General features: G+C 37.0%; 1 protein-coding gene across 4 annotated transcripts in view; it reads left to right on the forward strand.

The window, feature by feature from the left end:
* LOC150080448 (kielin/chordin-like protein) overlaps window positions 1–20,122 on the forward strand; it is a 1,054,752-nt gene that overhangs the window by 375,763 nt on the left and 658,867 nt on the right. For all 4 annotated transcript variants that reach the window (XR_016547392.1, XM_090381408.1, XM_090381409.1 and 1 more), the window contains one exon: window positions 12,774–12,915. Coding sequence is in view for 3 of the 4 variants with exons in the window: in XM_090381408.1 (XP_090237534.1) it covers window positions 12,774–12,915 (142 nt within the window). In the remaining variant the exon portion in view is untranslated. The remainder of the gene's footprint in view (window positions 1–12,773; window positions 12,916–20,122) is intronic.

Consider the following 20,122-nt stretch of genomic DNA (forward strand, 5'->3'; position numbering starts at 1 on the left):
AAGAGGAATCTTTCAGGGAGATGTTTTGAACCCACTATGGTTCTGTCTATTGAACCTGTTATCCACCATGCTCAACGGCAGCAAGTATGGATATAACCTCAAAGAAGGAAGAAAGAACCTGTACACCCTCACCCACCTGATGTACATGGATGAAATCAAGCTCTACGCAGCAACTGTGAAGCAACTCCAGCAACTGCTCTGGATCACCGAAGAATTCAGCAAGGACATCAGGATGGAATTTGGTCTAGACAAATGCAAGACCCACACACTGCACCAGGGAAAATTAATTGGCCAAAACTACCAGCTGCTGACTGGTAAAGAGATTGAAGCTATGACAGAAGGAGAGACTACAAATACCTAGGGATGATGCAGACTGAGCAGTTGGAGCACAAGGAAATCAAGAAGTGCCGACTGAAAAATATCATCAGAGACTCAGAAGCCTGCTGAAAGCAAAATTGAACAAAGGGAACACAGTTAAAGCCATAAACACCTATGCAGCTCCAGTTCTAACATACACATTTCGGGTCATAGATTGGACTAACACCAAGCTAGAAGATATGTGATAGACAAGGACAATGATGACCAACAGTCACCAACACTACCCGAAGTCAGCAGTGGAGAGAATAACAATCAAGATCAGATCGACACCATTGCTTCCAATGCATGGCTCACAAGCGAGACGCTTTTCCCCGAGACTGAAGGATTCATGTTGGCCATCCAAGACAAGGTAATCAACACCAGACACTATAGAAAATACATCACAAAGGAGCCCGGAATGTCAGATGACACATGTTGACGATGCCACCTGGCCTCAGAAACAATCCAACACATCACCGCGGGGTGCAAGGTGATCACCCAGACTGAGTACACTCATAGACACGACCAGGTAGCCAGGATAATACATCAGACGCTGTGGCGCCTCCGTAGCCAGGTGGGAAGGAGCAGCAGTGCGTAACACACTCTTCTTGATTAGACCGGGGTTCGAGCCCGTCACCACCAAATACGGAGGATGCGGAAAGGCCAGGGAATGACCACTGCATATCCCTGAGCAATATGGCCTTAGTTGCTAATGCTCCTAATAACAACAACATCAGAAGCTAGTGAGAAAATACCAGTTGACCAAAGAAAGTGTACCATACTACAAGTACAAACCCCAGGCAGTACTAGAGACCCAAACCCCCAAGCTGTACTGGGATCGCGCCATAATAACGGATAAGACCATCCCACACAACAGATCAGACATAACCCTTGTGGATTAGATGGAAAAGACTACCTACCTGATTTACATAGTGGTGCTGAACACTGGCAATGTCCAGAAAACCCATGAGGAAAAAATTAGGAAGTACATGAATCTGAGACATGAGATCAAGGAGATGTAGCATATGCAAGAAGTATCAACCATCCCAATTATCATGTCAACCAGCGGTATGGTACCAAAGACTCTACATAGCAGCCTAGCAGCAATAGGTCTCCCAGAGAACACCTACAAGGAACTCCAGAAAGTCGCAATCCTGAACACCTGTAGGATAGTCGGAGATTTCCTTGACTGACAATAACACCAGACATTACAACCACCACCCTGTGTACTTGGTAGCAGTACCCGTCACGTGTAACTCCCCAATCAGGGAGAAATAATAATACGGGATGTGATTAGCCCATTGGTTACATTGCTGGATCACAATTGTGATGGACCCAACCAACTGGAAGTGTTTCCTGTGCAACTGCACCAGTGACCACCACCACCACCACCCAAGAAGGAAGAAAGAGCCAACACACGAAGTGGAACATCGAAATGAATACTCGTTGATATGAGCATACTATGAAGTAACCAACTTAGAGACTGATAAGAAAATGTACAGGATGAAACTGCACACCCAGTGGTTGTAACAGTTCCTAACTCTTTAGGTCACTGAACAGCAAATAGCAGAACAGAGGACATCATCATAAAGAATTTCATGGTGCCTGCAATCTTGGAAACTAGACAGATTCTTGCAGGGTATGGATAGGAGAAGTGTGTATAGTGGGTTTTTTTTTTTTTTTTTTTTTTGGCGGGTGTTTGCTTTCTTGCATCATTTTCCACTAATACTAAAATACTATTGAAAACTACCCAGATCCAGTCTTATTTACTTGATTTGATCCTTCTCTGTTACTATCATAATATAGTTGGTGTCAAAGAGTTTGCTGTCATTTTTGCAAATACTCAGTTTTTCTTTTTTGCAAAAAAAAAAAAATTAAACAAATAAAATAAAATACCTACAAGTTAGTGCAAACTCATCATATTAGTACATAGCTAAACTCTGAATTAGCAAATTTTTGCAAAGGCGGCATCATTTAAGTTATATCTCATATTGCGAATACCTTCACAACGAGTTAGCATTAGTAGAGACATATGATGCAAGAAAGCAAGCTTATGCAGCATCAGCCAAAAAAAAAAAAAAAAACATGCTCCCATTTCACCCCTCCGTTCATTCCAAGTACCTGTCCAGCTCAGCCTTAAATTTATTTAGGCTATCAACTTCCACCATGATATTGCACTACTTCATTCCACTAGTTGCCATGATATTCTCAGCAGATACCACCACCCAAACTGCACCATTTCAGGGCTATTTTGTATATGTGTGGGATAATAACTCTACTATCCACTTGTCCCTATTAGACTTAGAAAAGCAAAAAAGTAGAGGGAAAGTAATAGTAGGAATGGAAGAGGAAAAGGAATGGTATAGAAGAATGAAAGAGACAGTAACTCCTTCAACTCACACCACTCTGGACATCGTCCATCTCCCCCTGGTGACTGTTTCAGGGCTGTTTGGCCCTTCTTCGGTGGGTGGGTAGGTACCCTAGTGATGTAATGATGGCAAAATAGTTATGAACTATAACTCCACAATATAAGATGAATTAAGACTAAGATGCATTAAGGACTTATGCCTCAGGCTGCAAGAGAATTAGACTACCTACAAGTTAGTGCAAATGCATCATATTAGTACACAGATAAACTCTGAATTAGCAAATTTTTGCAAAGGCAGGATCGTTTAAGTTATATCTCATATTGTGAATACCTTCACAGTGAGTTGCCATGATATTGCACTAATTCAAATAACTAATGCTTCACCTTGCTCATTTTATCAAACATAAATCTGGTTATAATTTACTTTGATCAGATCAGTTATAATGAGTATTTGTACAGATGTATTATTATATGGTGGTATTTCCACTACTTGGAGAGTAATAACTTCACATGATTTCCTATGAAATATCTCTCTGTTTCTTTACTCACTAAGTTTCTCACCCTTTTTATAAACATTTACTTTTACTTTATATGTTTAACAAGATCCTTCTTAAAATCACATGCATGACGTAACAAAAGCCTTCATGAAATCACATGTAATTAAAATTTACTCTCCTTTTGAAGAGTCTTATTGATAATTCATATTATGCTTTTGGGTACTGATGCAAATATAGTTTGGTTAGTTACATTTTATATCTATCTTGGATTTTCAAGTGCTTTTATATTGAATTACACTGCATACTTCTCTGAAGTTACTATTGTTCCCTCTTCACCTTGAACCTATTTTTCTCTTATGCTTATATTTCATCTTATGATCTCCAACATAGCATTTACTACTCTTCCTTTTGAATACCAGTCTGCTCTTGCCAGCATTGTTGCCTAAGAATTTCACGGTGTTCATGACTTGTTCATCATCATCATCATCAGCCATTTTCAATCCACTGCAGGATGAAGGCCTCTCCAGCAACTTTCCAGTTCCTTCTGTTTTGAGCACTGGCCACCCATTTACTACTCAAAAACTCATGAATTTCATCTATCCACCTCCGCCTTTGTCTTCCAGGTTTTCTTCTAGCTCCTCTTGGGTACCATTCTGTTATTTTCTTAGTCCATCTGTCATCATGTCTTCGAGCTATGTGTCCTGCCCAAGACCATTTTAGTTCTTTAGTTTTGATAAGAATGTCCTTTACTTGAGTTTGCTGCCTAATCCATTTGTTTCTCTTCTTATCTAACAGTCTGATTCCCAATATAATTCGTTCCATTCTTCGCTGTGTAGTTCTTAGCTTCTCTTCCATTCTTTTGGTGAGTGCCCAAGTTTCACTTCCATAAGTCATGGTGGGGAGTATACATTGATTCATTATTTTACGTTTCAGACAAACTGGGATATTGCTCTTCAGTATGTGACTATATTTCCTGAATGCTATCCATCCAAAATTTATTCTTCTCTTGACTTCCAGCCATTTATCATTATTACAGCTAATAACTTGTCCCAGATAAGTATATGACTCCACCTTTTCAATTACTGCTCCTTCAATCATTATTTCCCTTTCCGTGGCATACTTGTTCATCATTACTCTTGTTTTAGCCATATTCATCTTTAGTCCAAAATCCTTACTAACTGTGCATAACTGATTAAGATTTTCCTCTAATTCTTTGGGATCGTGGCTTATGACCACAATGTCATCTGCAAATCGTAAATGGTTTAGGTACTCTCCGTTCACATTGACTCCTTTCTGCGACCAGTCTAATCTTCTGAAAGCTTCCTCAAGGGCAGCAGTAAACAGCTTCGGAGATATTGTGTCTCCTTGTCGAACTCCTTTCTCGATTTTAAATTTGCTACTGTCTTTGTCTAGTCTAATAAAGGATGTAGCACTCTCATATATTTTCTTCAAAATCATAATATATGGAGTATCTATGCCTTGTCTTTCCAGTGCCCGAAACATTGCCTTATGCTGTATGGAGTCAAATGCCTTTTCATAATCCACAAATGCTAGGCATAATGGTGTTTTATATTCATTTGCTTTCTCCATTAGCTGTGATATTACGTGAAGGTGATCCATAGTTGAGAATCCTGTCCTAAAGCCAGCTTGCTCTTTCGGTTGATTCTCATCAAGTATTCTTTCTAATCTGTTAGTAATGACCCTTGTGAACAACTTGTAGATATGGGATAACAAGCTAATTGGTCTATAATTTCCAATTTCTGATTTATCTCCTTTCTTATGCAGCAAAACTATGATTGCATTATTCCACTGCTTAGGCATCACACCTTTTCTAATGCACTTTGTGAAGAGCCTTGCCAGTTTTTGTGTTATGTCTCTTCCTCCCAATTTTAACAACTCTACAGTAACTTCATCTTCCCCCGGGGCTTTCTGATTCTTCATTTTCTTCAATGCATGCTCTACCTCATCAGGAAGAATATCGGGTATGTCGTGTGTGTTGCTACTTTGCAATCCATCTTCCTCACTGCTGGTATCATTCCCTCGCTCCTTGTATAATTCTCTATAGTAGTCTTCTGCTATTTGAATTATGCCTTCTCTGCTGTTTATAAGTACACCATCGCTATTCTTCAGTTTCAGTATCATTTGTCTTTCTGTATTACTGCTCATGGCTGCTGATTTAAATCCTTTGTTTTCCCTTAATGCTTGTTCTACTTTTCTTGTGTTAAATCTTCTTATGTCCTCTCTGAGTCTCTTTCTAATGGCTTTGCATAACTCAGTATACTCAATTTTCTCCCTAGCAGTGTTTTTCTTGCTCTTCATTTGTCGTCTTTGGTTCATCGTGACAAGTGTTTCTTGACTAATTTTTTCTTCTTTGGATTTCTGTTTCCCTATAGGTTTCTTGGGCTTTATCACTTCCAGAAAGTTGTAATATTCCTCGTCGATATCTTGGTCCTGAGCAGTCTGCAGAAGCTCAAACTTGTTCTTAAGTTCCAGTACATACTGCTTTTTCTCCTCCTCTGTTATTTCAAAGACCTTTGTATTATTTACTCGAGTCAGTTTTTTCCTTTCCTTTCCTACATCTATATCAAGTGTACATCTTACCATTCTGTGATCACTTCCAACATTTACCTTATTCAGGACGGTAACATCATTCACAATATATCTTCTGTTAGTGAGGATGAAGTCGATTTCATTAGTTGTTAATCCATTTGGACTCTTCCATGTCCACTTTCTGTTCACCCTTTTCTTGAAAAAAGTGTTCATTACTGACATTCCTTGAGATTCTGCAAATTCCACAAGTCTTTCACCTCTTTTATTTCTTTCACCAATTCCAAAATTTCCTATAGTTCCTCTTTCTGCACTGTTTTGCCTTTTTCCAACCTTAGCATTGAAGTCGCCCATAATAATAGTGTAGTGGGTTTTCTGCTCATCTAGAAGGCTCTCAATTTCAGTGTACATTTCTTCAACCTCTTCATCATCATGGCTCGATGTTGGTGCATAAATCATTATAATCTTTAGCTTGTACCTCTTAGAAATCTTGAGTATTAGTCTTGACACCCTTGGTGATGTACTTTTGAATTCCAAAATGTTGTTTTTAAAATCTTTATGGACCAGAAACCCAACTCCACCTTCACTCCTTTCACTGTTTCCATTGGTGTACAGCAGATTTCCACTTGATAAACTTATAAGTGATTCATTTCTTCTTGTTTCAGCCAAACCGATGATATTCCAATTCACATTTTCTAATTCCTTTTCCAGCTCTAATATCCTGTCTTCACCGATGAGTGATCGTACGTTATAACAGGCCAAGTTCAATTTCCGTGCATGGCAGCCTGGTCGTACCCAGAGATTCTTAGCACCCTCTGCTTCCACTCTGATCCTCTCGCTGCCGTAAGAGGGAGAGTGAAAGCTGCTGGGGACTGAGGGCCATTTGTATTGTTGTGCTCTCATTGCTGGAGGGTTTGGTCTTTTCCTCTTCACGCTGACCAGGCGTCTTGAAGAGAACCACTCTACACGTTCGTTGCCACCTAAGTGACGTAACAGGGCTTACCATCGAGAAGGTGTGCATGAGTGGATTTTAGGGAGGCAGGCCAACCGGACTTCTCCTAAATCTTCTGTAATAGAGAGATATTGGATCCATCAGTGTTTTAGGCTGAGTGTCTGATAACACACAGGATACCTGTTCCCCTCTAAGCCCCATGACTTGTTATTACCCATTTATATTGGATTTCACTATTGGACCACCTTTCAATTTATTCACCATTGTCACCATTGGATTTATTTATTATTACTGGAATTATCTTCTGTACCTATTCACTTCCAATTAGGTGAATAATTCTATCTTGAAACTACAATATAATTTTTATATACTGTAATAAGGCTTCCCTTATACAGTCTTCATAGCATTTGTTGCAAAATAACCCTACCATTTGGACTGCAGGCAATTGTTCTTAACTTATGTTTATCCCATAGATCATTTATATCCTTTCCATCTAAGGATCTCATTAAATGTTATAATTAAATACTTTAATAAGGCTTTATTTATACAGTCTCCAAAGTTTTTGATGCATAATAACCCTACCATTTGGTCTTCAGTCAATTAATTTTGGGCTACATTCATTCTATATACTCTTATTTTTAATGTTGGAACCCTTGACAGCCATTTTATTACTTCTTGATCTACTGGACTTGTCATTACTGTATTTAATCACTTATATGATGTATTTTCATTTCATTTTTTGACTGTTCTTTTTTTATTTTCCAAATATCTTCAACCTTACTGTCTACAGAATTTAGTTATTCCAAATATATCTTCCAGCTATCTATTTGCACCATATAATTTCTGCTGTATATTTACTTTCTCCTTGTGTATCTCTACACACATTTTATCAAAAAGCAACTATAGAGGTCACTAATTCTATCTTATTTTTACAGCTTTCTTTTAAGTCCATTTTTTCACTATAAATTATTATGAGTTCTGAGTACTCTCTCTCTCTCTAATGTGTTACTACTTTAGCTTCATTTATCGATCCAACTGGATATTTTTCCCACTGTTATTTTCCACCTCAGTTTTTATTACGAATTACTTGAAAGTTCCAGGTATCAATTTTATACTCTATTTTAACAACTATATACTTTTTTAGAAGGCTTTCAGTTTTTATTTTTGGCTCTTTTTATTTTTTGGCTTCTTACAATGCAAGCATTTGGGGCGCCTCCATAGCCAGGTGGGCAGGAGCAGCAGTGCATAGCACACGCTTCTTGATTAGACCGGGGTTCGAGCCCGTGACCACCAAATATGGAGGAGGCAGAAAGGTCAGGGAATGACCACCGCATATCCCTGGTGGTCATTCCCTGACCTTAGTTGCTAATGCTCCTAAAAACCAAATAACAAACAAGCAAGCAAGCAAGCATTTGATTTAGTCTCTCTTTTTTCCTACTCTCACAGTCAGGGTCCTTACTAAAAGGATGGGTTTTACGATCCCAGCTAGTGCAGTAATTTTAATATCTTTTTTTTTAACTTTTTATCTTTATACTTTCTACTTCTCTTTTTCCATAAAGCTGTTAGTGCAATATGAAGGTGATATGAACGTTCCCTGTCCTTGATCTCTCACTATCTTTGCCTTTTTATCTACACTTTTATCCTTTCCCTATCCTCAATTTCCTCCCTTTCCTTATACTATTTGCTTGCACTTAATTTTATATACATATTCTCCTTAAATTTATTCTAAATTGCATCATTCGCTAATAACTACTTATTTTTTGATTAGACCGGGTTACAGTTATACAGTTATTTTTATTTTATTACCACTTTACTTCTTAATTCACTTTAATTTATTTTGTTATAAAAGATACACTGTATTGGGAATACCTTGTCCATATTTTGTGAAAGTTATACTGCTTTATCCCTTTCTGATATCACTCAGTTTTATTCTTAAATTTGCTATTCTTCCACAGTTATGGACAAGTATAGAAATGCAGTCCTTGATACATGATCAGGTGTACTCCCCTGATGAAATACCTGATCATGCATTAATATTTACTTTTAGCTAATATCAGATTTTAATTTTATATTTGCTCTACCCATTTTTTTGGACTTATAACCAAAATTACCCATCCATATCTGATGCTGGCTATTATTCCTTATATTAATTTAATCATTTTTTGCTTTACAGTTCCCTTCTCTCTAATTGGCTTTTCAATTCACCCTATAATTTTGCTTAATTCGTTATAACATATAGGATTTTCACATTCTTTCTCTCTTTTTTATGCCTACAATATCTCCAATTTCTGCTATCTTTCTCCTACTAGTTATGGTATTCTGTGTAATTTATGCATCCATCTTTGCACTTTTAACAGACCTATTAATTTCACCTTACACATAAACTTTTGTATCATTTGCTGCTGTTTTGCACACTCAGATATATTTGTCTATCATCTTTATTTTTATCTCTCCATTACCACTTCACTTTTAACCCATTATTATACTTATTTCATATATATAGTAATAATATATATAATATATATATATATATAGTAATAATATATATAATATATATATATATATAGTAAAAATAATATATAACAGTTAAGAAGCAAAATAAGCAGAAAAAGGAAAATAACAAAAGTTATAGTATGTCTAATGCTCCTAAACGTGCAGTGCAGCAGTAGAGGAAGCAAAAGGATATAAATAATGTGTGGTTTGTAGAATAAATAAAGTGTCTGTGGCAATGGAAATGAAAAGTACACAAGGTGCCGAACTAAGAGAAGTTTAAGGGATAGTAGAAAGTGGAAGTGAAGTAGTGGTTAAACAGATGAAAGAATTTGAAAAACCTAGTGCAAAAATGAACTAGGACTGAGGGGAAAAAAAAATATATATATATATACAAGTAAATAAATAAATAACACTATATTCAGATATGGGAGGGCAATTTTAGCAAGAGGTTGAATCAGGGGATGTCAAATATGCAGCATCTAAATATAGTGGCTGAAAAAATGATACATAGCCAGGAAATTCATCAGGGAACTACTTCTGACTATGTATCAGGTACTGCATTTCCAAACTTGTCTGTAGCATTAGAAAAAGGGGGCAAATATGTGGCCTTTTATCATAATACTAGTAGACAAGGTAGTCCCTACACAGTGTAAAAAATGTAAATTAAAATAAATACAAATATATACAAATTTATAAAAGTGTAATGTGGAATATAATACAAATGTATGTGAAGTGCATGAAAAAGTATAGACAAGCAAATGGTATAGGGAATGGTAAATTCTTGGGGAGAGGAAGGGGAGAAAAGATGTTCAAAAGAAGGCGAAAATAGCGATAGGATTTAGGATAGACGGAGCGTTCGTATCACCCTTGTATTGCACTAATAGTTTTACGAACGGGGGAAAAATAAATATATTTTTTTTCTATTTTTTTCCCATTTGTAAAACTATTAGTATTAGTATTAGTATTAGTAACGGCCACATGGTGCAAGAAAGCCTATGGCTTATGCTGCACCAGCCAAAAAAAATAAAAAATAAAATAAAATAAAAAATAAATAAATAAAAAATAAAAAAATAAATAAAAAATAAATAATAATAATTAATAAAAAAAAAATTAAACCTATCATCCTATGCGCTTCCCTTACCCGAAAGTACTATCCAGATGACCTTTGAATTTCCCCAAACTGTCGGCCTCTACCACCCATGAAGGCAACTTATTCCAGTAATTTATAACTCGCTGGCTAAAATAAAACTTCCTGCAGTCCAATCTAAACATTTCCCCCCGTAACTTGAATTTATGTCCTCTAGTTCTAGCATCATTTATAATCTTGAAAATTTTGTCCTCATTCATTTTACTGATGCCTCTCAGAGCCTTAAACACCTCAATCAAATCTCCTCCAAGGTGTCTAGTTTCCAAACTCTGCAACCCACATATTCGAAGTCTTTCTTCATAAGGACGCCCTTTTGCCGATCGCACCAGGCGAGTTACCCTTCTTTGCACCCTTTCAAGAAGCTCGATTTCTTTCTTTAGGTGCGGTCTCCATACTTGAACACAGTATTCCAAGTGTGGTCTAACATAAGCCTTATATAATGGGATTATCACGTCCCTATCTCTACTTGCTCGATAGATCATCGATAGGACACCATGGGCCTTCCTTGCAACCTGTTTACAATGCTCAGAGAATTTCATGTCTGACCGTATCGTAACACCCAAGTCCCTTTCCTCCAGTACTGGGTTTAGTTGAACTCCACCAAATGAATAAGTTTTTTTGCTCATACAATTCATATCACCTTGCAATACGAGGGTGATATGAACGCTCCATCTATCCAAAATCCTATCGCTATTTTTGCCTTCTTTTGAACATCTTTTCTCCCCTTCTTCTCCCCTAGAATTTACCATTCCCTATACCATTTGCTTGTCTATACTTTTTCATGCACTTCACATACATTTGTATTATATTCCACATTACACTTTTATAAATTTGTATATATTTGTATTTATTTTAATTTACATTTTTTACACTGTGTACTTTTTTACACTGTGTACTTTTTTACATTTTTTACACTGTCTACTTGTATTATGATAAAAGGCCACTTATTTGCTCCCTTTTTCTAATGCTACAGACAAGTTTGGAAACGCAGTACCTGATACATAGTCAGAAGTAGTCCCCTGATGAATTTCCTGGCTATGTATCATTTTTTCAGCTACTATATTCGGATGCTGCATATTTGCCATCCCCTGATTCAACCTCTTGCTAAAATTGCCCTCCCATATCTGAATATAGTGTTATTTATTTATTTACTTGTGTATATATATATATATATTTTTTTTTTTCCCCTCAGTCCTAGTTCATTTTTGCACTAGGTTTTTCAAATTTTTTCACTTGTTTAACTACTACTTTACTTCCACTTTCTGCTATCCCTTAAACTTCTCTTAGTTCTGGCACCATGTTTACTTTTCATTTCCATTTTCACAATCACTTTATTTATTCTACAAACCACACATTATTTACATATATATATATATGTCTTCATAAATTATAATTTCATAATATATAATTTCATAAATTATATATATTATAATGCCTTCGTAAATTTAAATTTTGGTAAAAGTTAATAGCTTCGTGTTTATATTTTATGCTTACTATACTGATATATATTTTTTTTATTTAGTACTTAAAAAAAAAATTTAAATATGCATTTTACATTTTTTACAAAAATGTACAATGCATCATAAATGGCGATATTTAATTTAGAATTGTATGAGCAATCAGTATGAACATTTTAAAATACAAGTAAAGGAATAATAAAAGCTACATATATAATAGGAGCCTAGTTGCACTGATGATGATTCCTGCTGTTATTTCTATGATGAAATGTTTCTGATATCAGCCCATGGAATGAAATAAAAAAAATGCAGTTTGCAAATACCATTAAAGTTTTTAGATTACTTATGGCAGTACTTCTAGGAAATAGAGCCAACACTGCTTCAGCAATGGCAAATATTATGTGACTTGAAAATATGAAAGAAGCAAAAATAAAAGATACTCCATAAAAACTATATCTTGTGTTGCAAACATTATTTAAATATTAATGATACGTCTTATATTAATGCTGCTGGTTGTAATAAATCAATGCAGATCCATCCATGCAGCAAACAGCACACCCTTTTTGAAAGGATAATAAAGAAAGAATATATGTTTGTGCAATAAAAACAAATCAAACTCTTCTGCAGCTCATGCTGCTTATTCCAGGGTCTTCATTGTCCCCTCTCATTTTTATGAGAAGACAAGGGTAGACATTTTATTGCTATGAAATGTGTCTTTTGGCTGTAAATTAGTTATAGTTGCAACATAAAAAATGTAAATTAGCATTTCTTCTTATGTAGTAAGAAGAAACCAAAGTTTAAATTTCTAAATGTCTTAATTTTCAAGATATATCTATAAGTTTTTTCTTCAATTTTGAAATTTCAGAAAGTTTCATATTTGATTTCAGAACTTTAACATAAAAATGCTTTCTTAAATTCATTTTAAATCTTCCCTTTTAAACCTCTCTATTTCCAGATATCCACCTGTGAAGAAAATCCAGCTATCATCACACCTTGTCAACAGTACCCAAATGCAGCATGTGTTCTTACTTTCTGTAATACATGTTCTGCTGTGTGGCATATTGATGGTCAGCCTGTGGACTGCAACAAAAAAATTGGCAAGTTTGTCTTAATTTTTAGATATATAATTATTTTAAAATTTATATAAATATTTTAAAATGTTACACACACACACACACGCACGCACGCACACGCACACGCACACACACACACACACACACACACACACACACACACACACACACGTTGTCCATTTATTATGCAATCAGTTAGTGAGTGGTATGTTAACCTATCGTCATACTTTAAACCTAATCATTCATGCTAATGTTTTTAACCAAACTCTAACATAATTGTATGATGTGGTATGTTCTTATATGTAATGTTACATTTAATAAATAATTAATACTTTAAATTTGTATGTATCTGACCATGCAAATTAATATGAGCGGATTGGATAGGATATTACCATGTTGACTAAGATTTTTGTAACTCTGGCGAATGCTAAGTTTTCATTTATATTTAGTTGTTTTACTTAATTGACTTAATTGTTATACTAAATTATTTTCTATAAGTAGCTTTATAGTTCTAGCCAAGCTTCGTGGTTTATTTTTGAATTTAGATAGCGATTTTGAAAGTTAATACTTAGTGTCCATAGATTTTATGTTCATAACTTGCCGCCATTGCTATATGATGCAGAATAGCATAAGGCTTAACATAAAACTAGATAGCGAAATAAGTAGCACTGTATTAGAAATCTGTTAGATTAGTATAGCATTATCAATTAATCAGTAAAATTTATTAATCTTATTAAAGTTCATTGTTAATTAAATTATAGTTAATGGAAATCATGACACAGACTAGAGACAAAGCAGCGTTCACAGAATAGTAGTAGTAGTAGTAGTAGTAGTGCCATGTGATGCAAGAAAGCAAATGTATGAGCTTATGCAGCATCAGCCAAAAACAAATCACACCATTCCCTCCAAATGCCTGTCCAGTTCCTCCTTAAATTTATTCAACCTATCAACTTCCACAACGACAGATGGAAGTTTGTTCCAGCAATTAACCACCCGCTGGCTAAAGGCAAATTTCCGCACATCCAATCTACATCTGTCTTTTCTTAATTTGAATTTATGCCCCCTTAGGTTCGTAATCTGAACAAGTGGAAGGATCCCATCAGAATTCAGCGTGAACCCATTCAAGGCCTTATACACCTCAATCAGATCACCGCGCAGGTGCCTAGTCTCCAGCCACTGCAATTTGCAGGACTTAAGCCTCTCTTGATAAGAGGATCCCTTCATTCCCCTCACTAATCTTGTTGCCCTTCTCTGTACACGCTCAAGTAAATCTACATCCTTCCTAAAATAAGGCCTTCAGACCTGTACGCAGTACTCAAGGCGTGGCCTGACCATTGCCTTATACAGAGGGATAATCACCTTCTTTTCCCTGCTAGCAAAATTCATATATATCATTGACAAAACCCCATGACCTGCCCTGGCAGCCTGTCTGCATTGCTCAGAAAACTTCATATCTGCCTGCACAATTACTCCCAGGTCTTTTTCATTTTCTACCACCTTAAGTGTAGTACCACACAGTTGGTACGTTTCTCTCGGGTTACTTCTACCCATATGCAGTACTTTGCATTTGTCAAGGTTAAACTTCAGTTGCCACTTCTTAGCCGATCTGCCCAAATTATCTAGATCCTGTTGCAGTAGCACACTGCCATTACTGTCATTAACAACCCTGCCAACCTTTGTATCATCTGCAAACTTTGACACTAAGCCTGATATTCCCTCATCAATATCATTGATAAATATACAAAACAACAGTGGACCCAACATCGAACCCTGTGGGACTCCACTAATAACATTAGTCCAAGAAGAGCAGCACCCATTGATTACTACCCTCTGTCTTCTCCCACTTAACCATCCTTTTATCCATTGTAGCAATTACAATGGATAAAAGCCCTTAATACCATTCTGCTCCAATTTGTACAATAGTCTTCCATGCGCAACAGTGTCAAAAGCCAGAGTGCTGTGGCTCGTGGAACTGAAGGGGGGAAATTCTCCAACGCATCACAGTCAAAAACAATGCACGAAATGTGAAATGTTTGCAGGCCTGTCTAGAACAGGACATGATTTAGCCAAGAAGGATGTCTTTGTATGTGCTAGGTGCAGAGAGACTGTGAAGAAATTAGGCCTCCAACTCAGCGTTCCGATGGGTAGAGAGTTTAAAGTGTAGGGTAAATGCCCTCGAAGAAATTAATATGAGGGCCCATCAAGCTCTCAATGACAGAGCTCACTCCTTTGCACAGGCAACACAGCGGCATTCTCCAAGGTAGAATGCACTTGTCCCACAGGAACTAGTTATTGTTGGTGACTCTATTGTCAGGGAGATGGGGAATATATTATGCAAAAAGAATAGGTGGAACCGGAGCAGGGTATGTCTGCAGGGGCAAGGTTGATGACGTTGTAGGGCAGACATCATCTTTTTTGAGGGCACAAAAGGTGATATTGTTGTACAGGTTAGCACTAATGACCTTAAGAGTAAGAGATCTGCAGATTTACTTAACAAGTACAGGTCAATGCTGAAAAACAGTCGCGAGTTAAGGTTAAATTTGAAAGTGTCTGCAATTCTGCCCAGACACAATAGAAGAGAGTCTTGTCAGTGAATACGGCCCTGGAGTGATTGTGCAAGACTCATGGGGTAGAATTTTTTTCACATTGGTCTGTGCTTGCTAACAGAGAGACTACTTCTACAGGAATGGGATACACTTAAATAGAAAGGGAGGAAGAATATTTGCTGATGTTATCAAATCAGTGTTACATGGGTTAGAAAACTGCTAGACGTGGGGGGGGGATTCACAGACTAAAAGATTAACAGTAGCCACAGGCAGAAGCGAAAGTGATTCTTGTACTGCTTCTATTGTAATGAGCAGCAGCCTAGTGAGCAAGACTTCAAGGTAACTTCAAGAGCTGCTGGGAGTAATCATGGAACAAGTAAATATATGGACTGTGTTAGGGTAACTAAAAGTAACAACAAGTGCATGTACACTAATGCTAGAAGTATAGTAAATTAAATTGATGAATTTGAAGTGCTGATCGAGGCATCAAAGGCAGATATTGTCGGGATATCAGAGACATGGTGTCACACAGATATAAGCAGTGCAGAATTGGAATTTGGGGAGTACAATGTGTACAGAAAGGACAGACAGGGTAGAAAGGGAGGAGGGGTTATGCTGTTAGTTAAGAAACACATAAAATCTAAGAAAGTGCATCAAGTTGACATGAGTGGACAGTGCAATGTTGAGTGTTTGGTGTGACTTAAACATTGGGAAAGGGAAAACGAGAGTAGGAGTATGTTATAGGCCTAATAACTCTGATGAGTACAATGAACAATTGTGTAGAGAAGTAGAATGGGCCAGTAAATCAGAAAGGCTTGTAATGGGGGATTTTAACTTTCCAGATATTGACTGGAACTTGTGGGTTGGTTACTCGCACACTAGCAAGATTTTTGTGGATTTATTGGAGGACTGTTTGCTGGAGCAACCTGTTCGAGGGGCAACCAGAGGGAGTAATACCCTTAATCTCATTATCAGCAGTGATTATTCATGCTTTAAGAATTTGCAGATAAAGGAAATACTAGGTGACAGTAATCACACTGTACTGATGTGGGATTTATTCAAAGATGTAACTACCATCAAGGGTAAAGGGAAGGGTTTTTGTTTTCGTAAAGGTGACGACAGTGGTCTCAGACAGTTTTTAAATTCTGTACAGTGGGATCAACTGATGATGTTACCAATGGTGAATTCTAAATGTGAAGCCTTCAGGGACTTAATCTTGGAGGCTACTAGTCTTTTCATACCAACTAAGAAATACCTTTCAAGGTTAAAGCCTAATGGATGTCAGATGAATTAATGAGACGCATGACAGAGAAGAAGAATGCATGGGATGCATATAAATTATCAGGCAACACAGAAGCCCACAGCAGATATAAGCTGGTCTATAATCAAGTCACAAAGGAGATTAGGCAGAGGATGGCAGATTATGAGAAATCTTTGGCAAAGGACACAAAGAAAAACAGCAAGGAGTTCTTTACATATGTAAACTCTAGAAGGAAGGGGATGAATCAGATTGGTCCACTTAACATAGATGGTTCAACTATTGATGATACTGCTCAAGTAGCTGATAAACTGAATGAGTATTTTGCATCTACAGGCGCACATGAGGAGTTATTCAAGGAGGGGAATGCCAGAAGTTTATCAAACTCTAACAGGGAGCTAAGTGATTGTGTAATAACTGAGAGCAAAGTGGAGAAGAAATTGTTGAAGTTAAACTTAAAAAAGGCAACTGGGGCAGATGGAATCTATCCAGTTATAATGAAGAAGGCAGCAAGGGAAGTAAGCAAACCTTTAGCCATAATTATGAGAGTCAAGAGTCCTTAGAGTCAAGGGAGGTCCCCATGGACTGAAGATGTGCAAATGTATCCCCAATTCACAAAGGGAGTTCATAGGGTAACACAAATAAGTATAGACCTGTTAGTTTAACTTCTATTCTGGGGAACATAATGGAGTCACTGGTAAAAGAGGCGATACAGGATCACCTAGACAAGACAGCTGTAATAGTTGAGACACAGCATGGGTTTGATAAGGGGAAGTCTTGTCTGACTAATTTTATTGGATACTATGATGTGGTCACAAAAGAGCTGGATGCAAAGAATAATTTTGATATCATATACCTGGATTTCAGTAAAGCTTTTGATACTGTTGCACATGGAAGACTGCTGTACAAATTGAAGGGGTATGGCATTAAGGGCAAGTTACTGAAATGGATAAAGGGATGGTTGAGTGGGAGATGGCAGAGAGTGGTAATAAATGGACACTGCTGTATGTGGACTAATGTTATTAGCAGAGTCCCCCAGGGTTCGGTGCTGGGCCCATTGCTCTTTTGTGTATTTATCAATGATATCGATAAAGTTATGACGGTATATCAAGCTTAATGTCTAAGTTTGCAGATGATACAAAGGTTGGCATTGTTGCTACTGCAACAGCATCTAGTAAAGTTAGGTAGGTGGGCTGAGAAGTGGCAACTGAAGTTTAACATTGACAAATGTAAAGTGCTCCATATGGGTAGCAATAACCCAAGAGAAATGTACCAACTGTGTGGTACTACACTCAGGGAGGTGGAGAATGAAAGAGACTTGGGGGTAATTGTGCAGTAGGGTATGAAGTTCTCTGAGCAGTGCAGACAGGCTGCCAGAGCAGATCATGGAGTTTTCCCAATGATATATAGGAATTTTGCTAGCAGAGACAAGGAGGTGATTATCCCTTTGTATAAGTCAATCGTCAGTTACCTTGAGTACTTGACTCCACTTGAGTACTGTATGGAGGCCTAATTTTAAGAAGGATGTAGAGTTGCTAGAACAAGTACAGAAGAGAAAGGCAGCAAGGCAAGATTGGTGAGAGGAACAAAGGTCTGTGCTTATGAAGAAAGACTTAAGTTCTGCAAGTTGCAGCATCTGGAGACTAGGCACCTGCGAGGTGACCTGATTAAGTCGTGTAAGGCCTTGAATGGTTTGAGCAGGCTCAATGCTGACAGGATACCTCTGCTTGCTCAGATTAAGAACCTGAGTGGGCATAGATTCAAATTGAGGAAAGACAGTTGTAGAACAGATGTACGGAAGTTTGCCTTTATCCAGCAGGTAGTTGATTGCTTGAAAAGATTTCCATCTGTTGTTGTGAAAGTTGATAGTTGAAATAAATTTAAGGTTGAACTAAACAAACATTTGGAGTGACCGGACAGGTGAATTGGGAAGGTTTTTTTTTTTTTTGGCTGAAGCTGTATAAGCTTGCTTTCTTGCATCATATGCCTTAACTAATGCTAATGCTAATATATCTAATCATTTTAAGGGAAGCAGCAAAGGAGGTAAGCAAACCCTTAGCTATAATTATGAGAGTAACTTCTAATACTTTAGTCACAACATGGGTTTGTTAAGGGTAGATCTTGTCTGACCAATTTGATTGGATAGTATGATGCAGTGACAAAGGAACTTGGATGCAAAAAATAATTTTGATATTATATACTTAGATTTCAGGAAATCTTTTGATACTGTTGCACATAAGGGACTGCTATACAAATTGGAGAAAAATGTCATTAAATGAAAGTTGCTGCTGTGGATAAATGGATGGTTAAGTGGGAGAAGACAGAGCACGATTATCAATGGACACTGCTCTTTATGGATTAATGTGTTAGTGGAGTCCCATAGTGTTCTGTATTGGGCCTATTGTTGTTTTCCGTATGTATTGATATTGGTGAGGGCAGTGGTGAGCTGTGAATATTTTAACAATGGGTTCGCAGTTTTTCCGACTTTCTACCAAGTAAATTTGATCGGTCATGGAAATGATGTCATCCATAGTGTTCTGTATTGGGCCTATTGTTGTTTCCACTAGAGGCGCTTTGCACGGTCACACTACTAGTAGTGTGATCAGAGTGCGTGACGCAATTTTTGTGACTGGTATGATATCTTGAGTCAGTGCCAGATTTAGGGGATTGGACAGATGCGACTTATTACCCCCTTAACCATGCGTATAAGTGAATGTGTAAAACATTCCTGGATCTATATAAAAAAAAAAAAAAAAACTTAAAACCTGGTCTTCATGCTTCACTTGACGATGATAACTGGATACGACACTGTCTGGAGTTCTAACTTTTTAGAATTTTTGAATACTATGACCTTGTAATCATGCTTCCTGAAGTTACTACTGCAGTAAGTATGATTGCAACAATACAAATATTTGTCAACAATTTCTTTTTTTGTCTCTCCATTTTCGTTACATTCCATTGTTAGGTGCCCCTAACAGTTTCATATGTCGCTTCAACTACAAGATCGGTACATCAATCGGTGCTATTTTACAGAGCTATTTAGATACGTTGCACTTGCAAGTATACATCTCTTACTTTAGTTATCATAAATCCATTGTATCTTGTCTTGCAGAAATTATGAAAATCTGTGAATGATCAATAAAATATTTACAATAAGAAAGCTCTTTTATTTCATAATCGATATATACAAATCAAAATACCTAAAAGAAATGCGAAGGATGTTTCGCATAAACCATCTACTGCACGTGCTCGACACATGCGCAACTTATTTATTCATCTTTTTTTTTAACAACTAGGGAAATATAATGAATACCAGTAGTGTAGCTACCATTTTTCGGGCTCGGAGGCAAAGAACATGTTTGGGCCCCTACTTAATTAATGAAAATTGCAAAAACAGGAGACAGTCAAAGATGCCGGGCCCCTAAAG

Source organism: Mastigoproctus giganteus, chromosome 9 (assembly GCF_048544385.1).
Source record: "Mastigoproctus giganteus isolate SK-2022 chromosome 9, ASM4854438v1, whole genome shotgun sequence".
Classification (NCBI taxonomy): Eukaryota; Metazoa; Arthropoda; class Arachnida; order Uropygi; family Thelyphonidae; genus Mastigoproctus; species Mastigoproctus giganteus.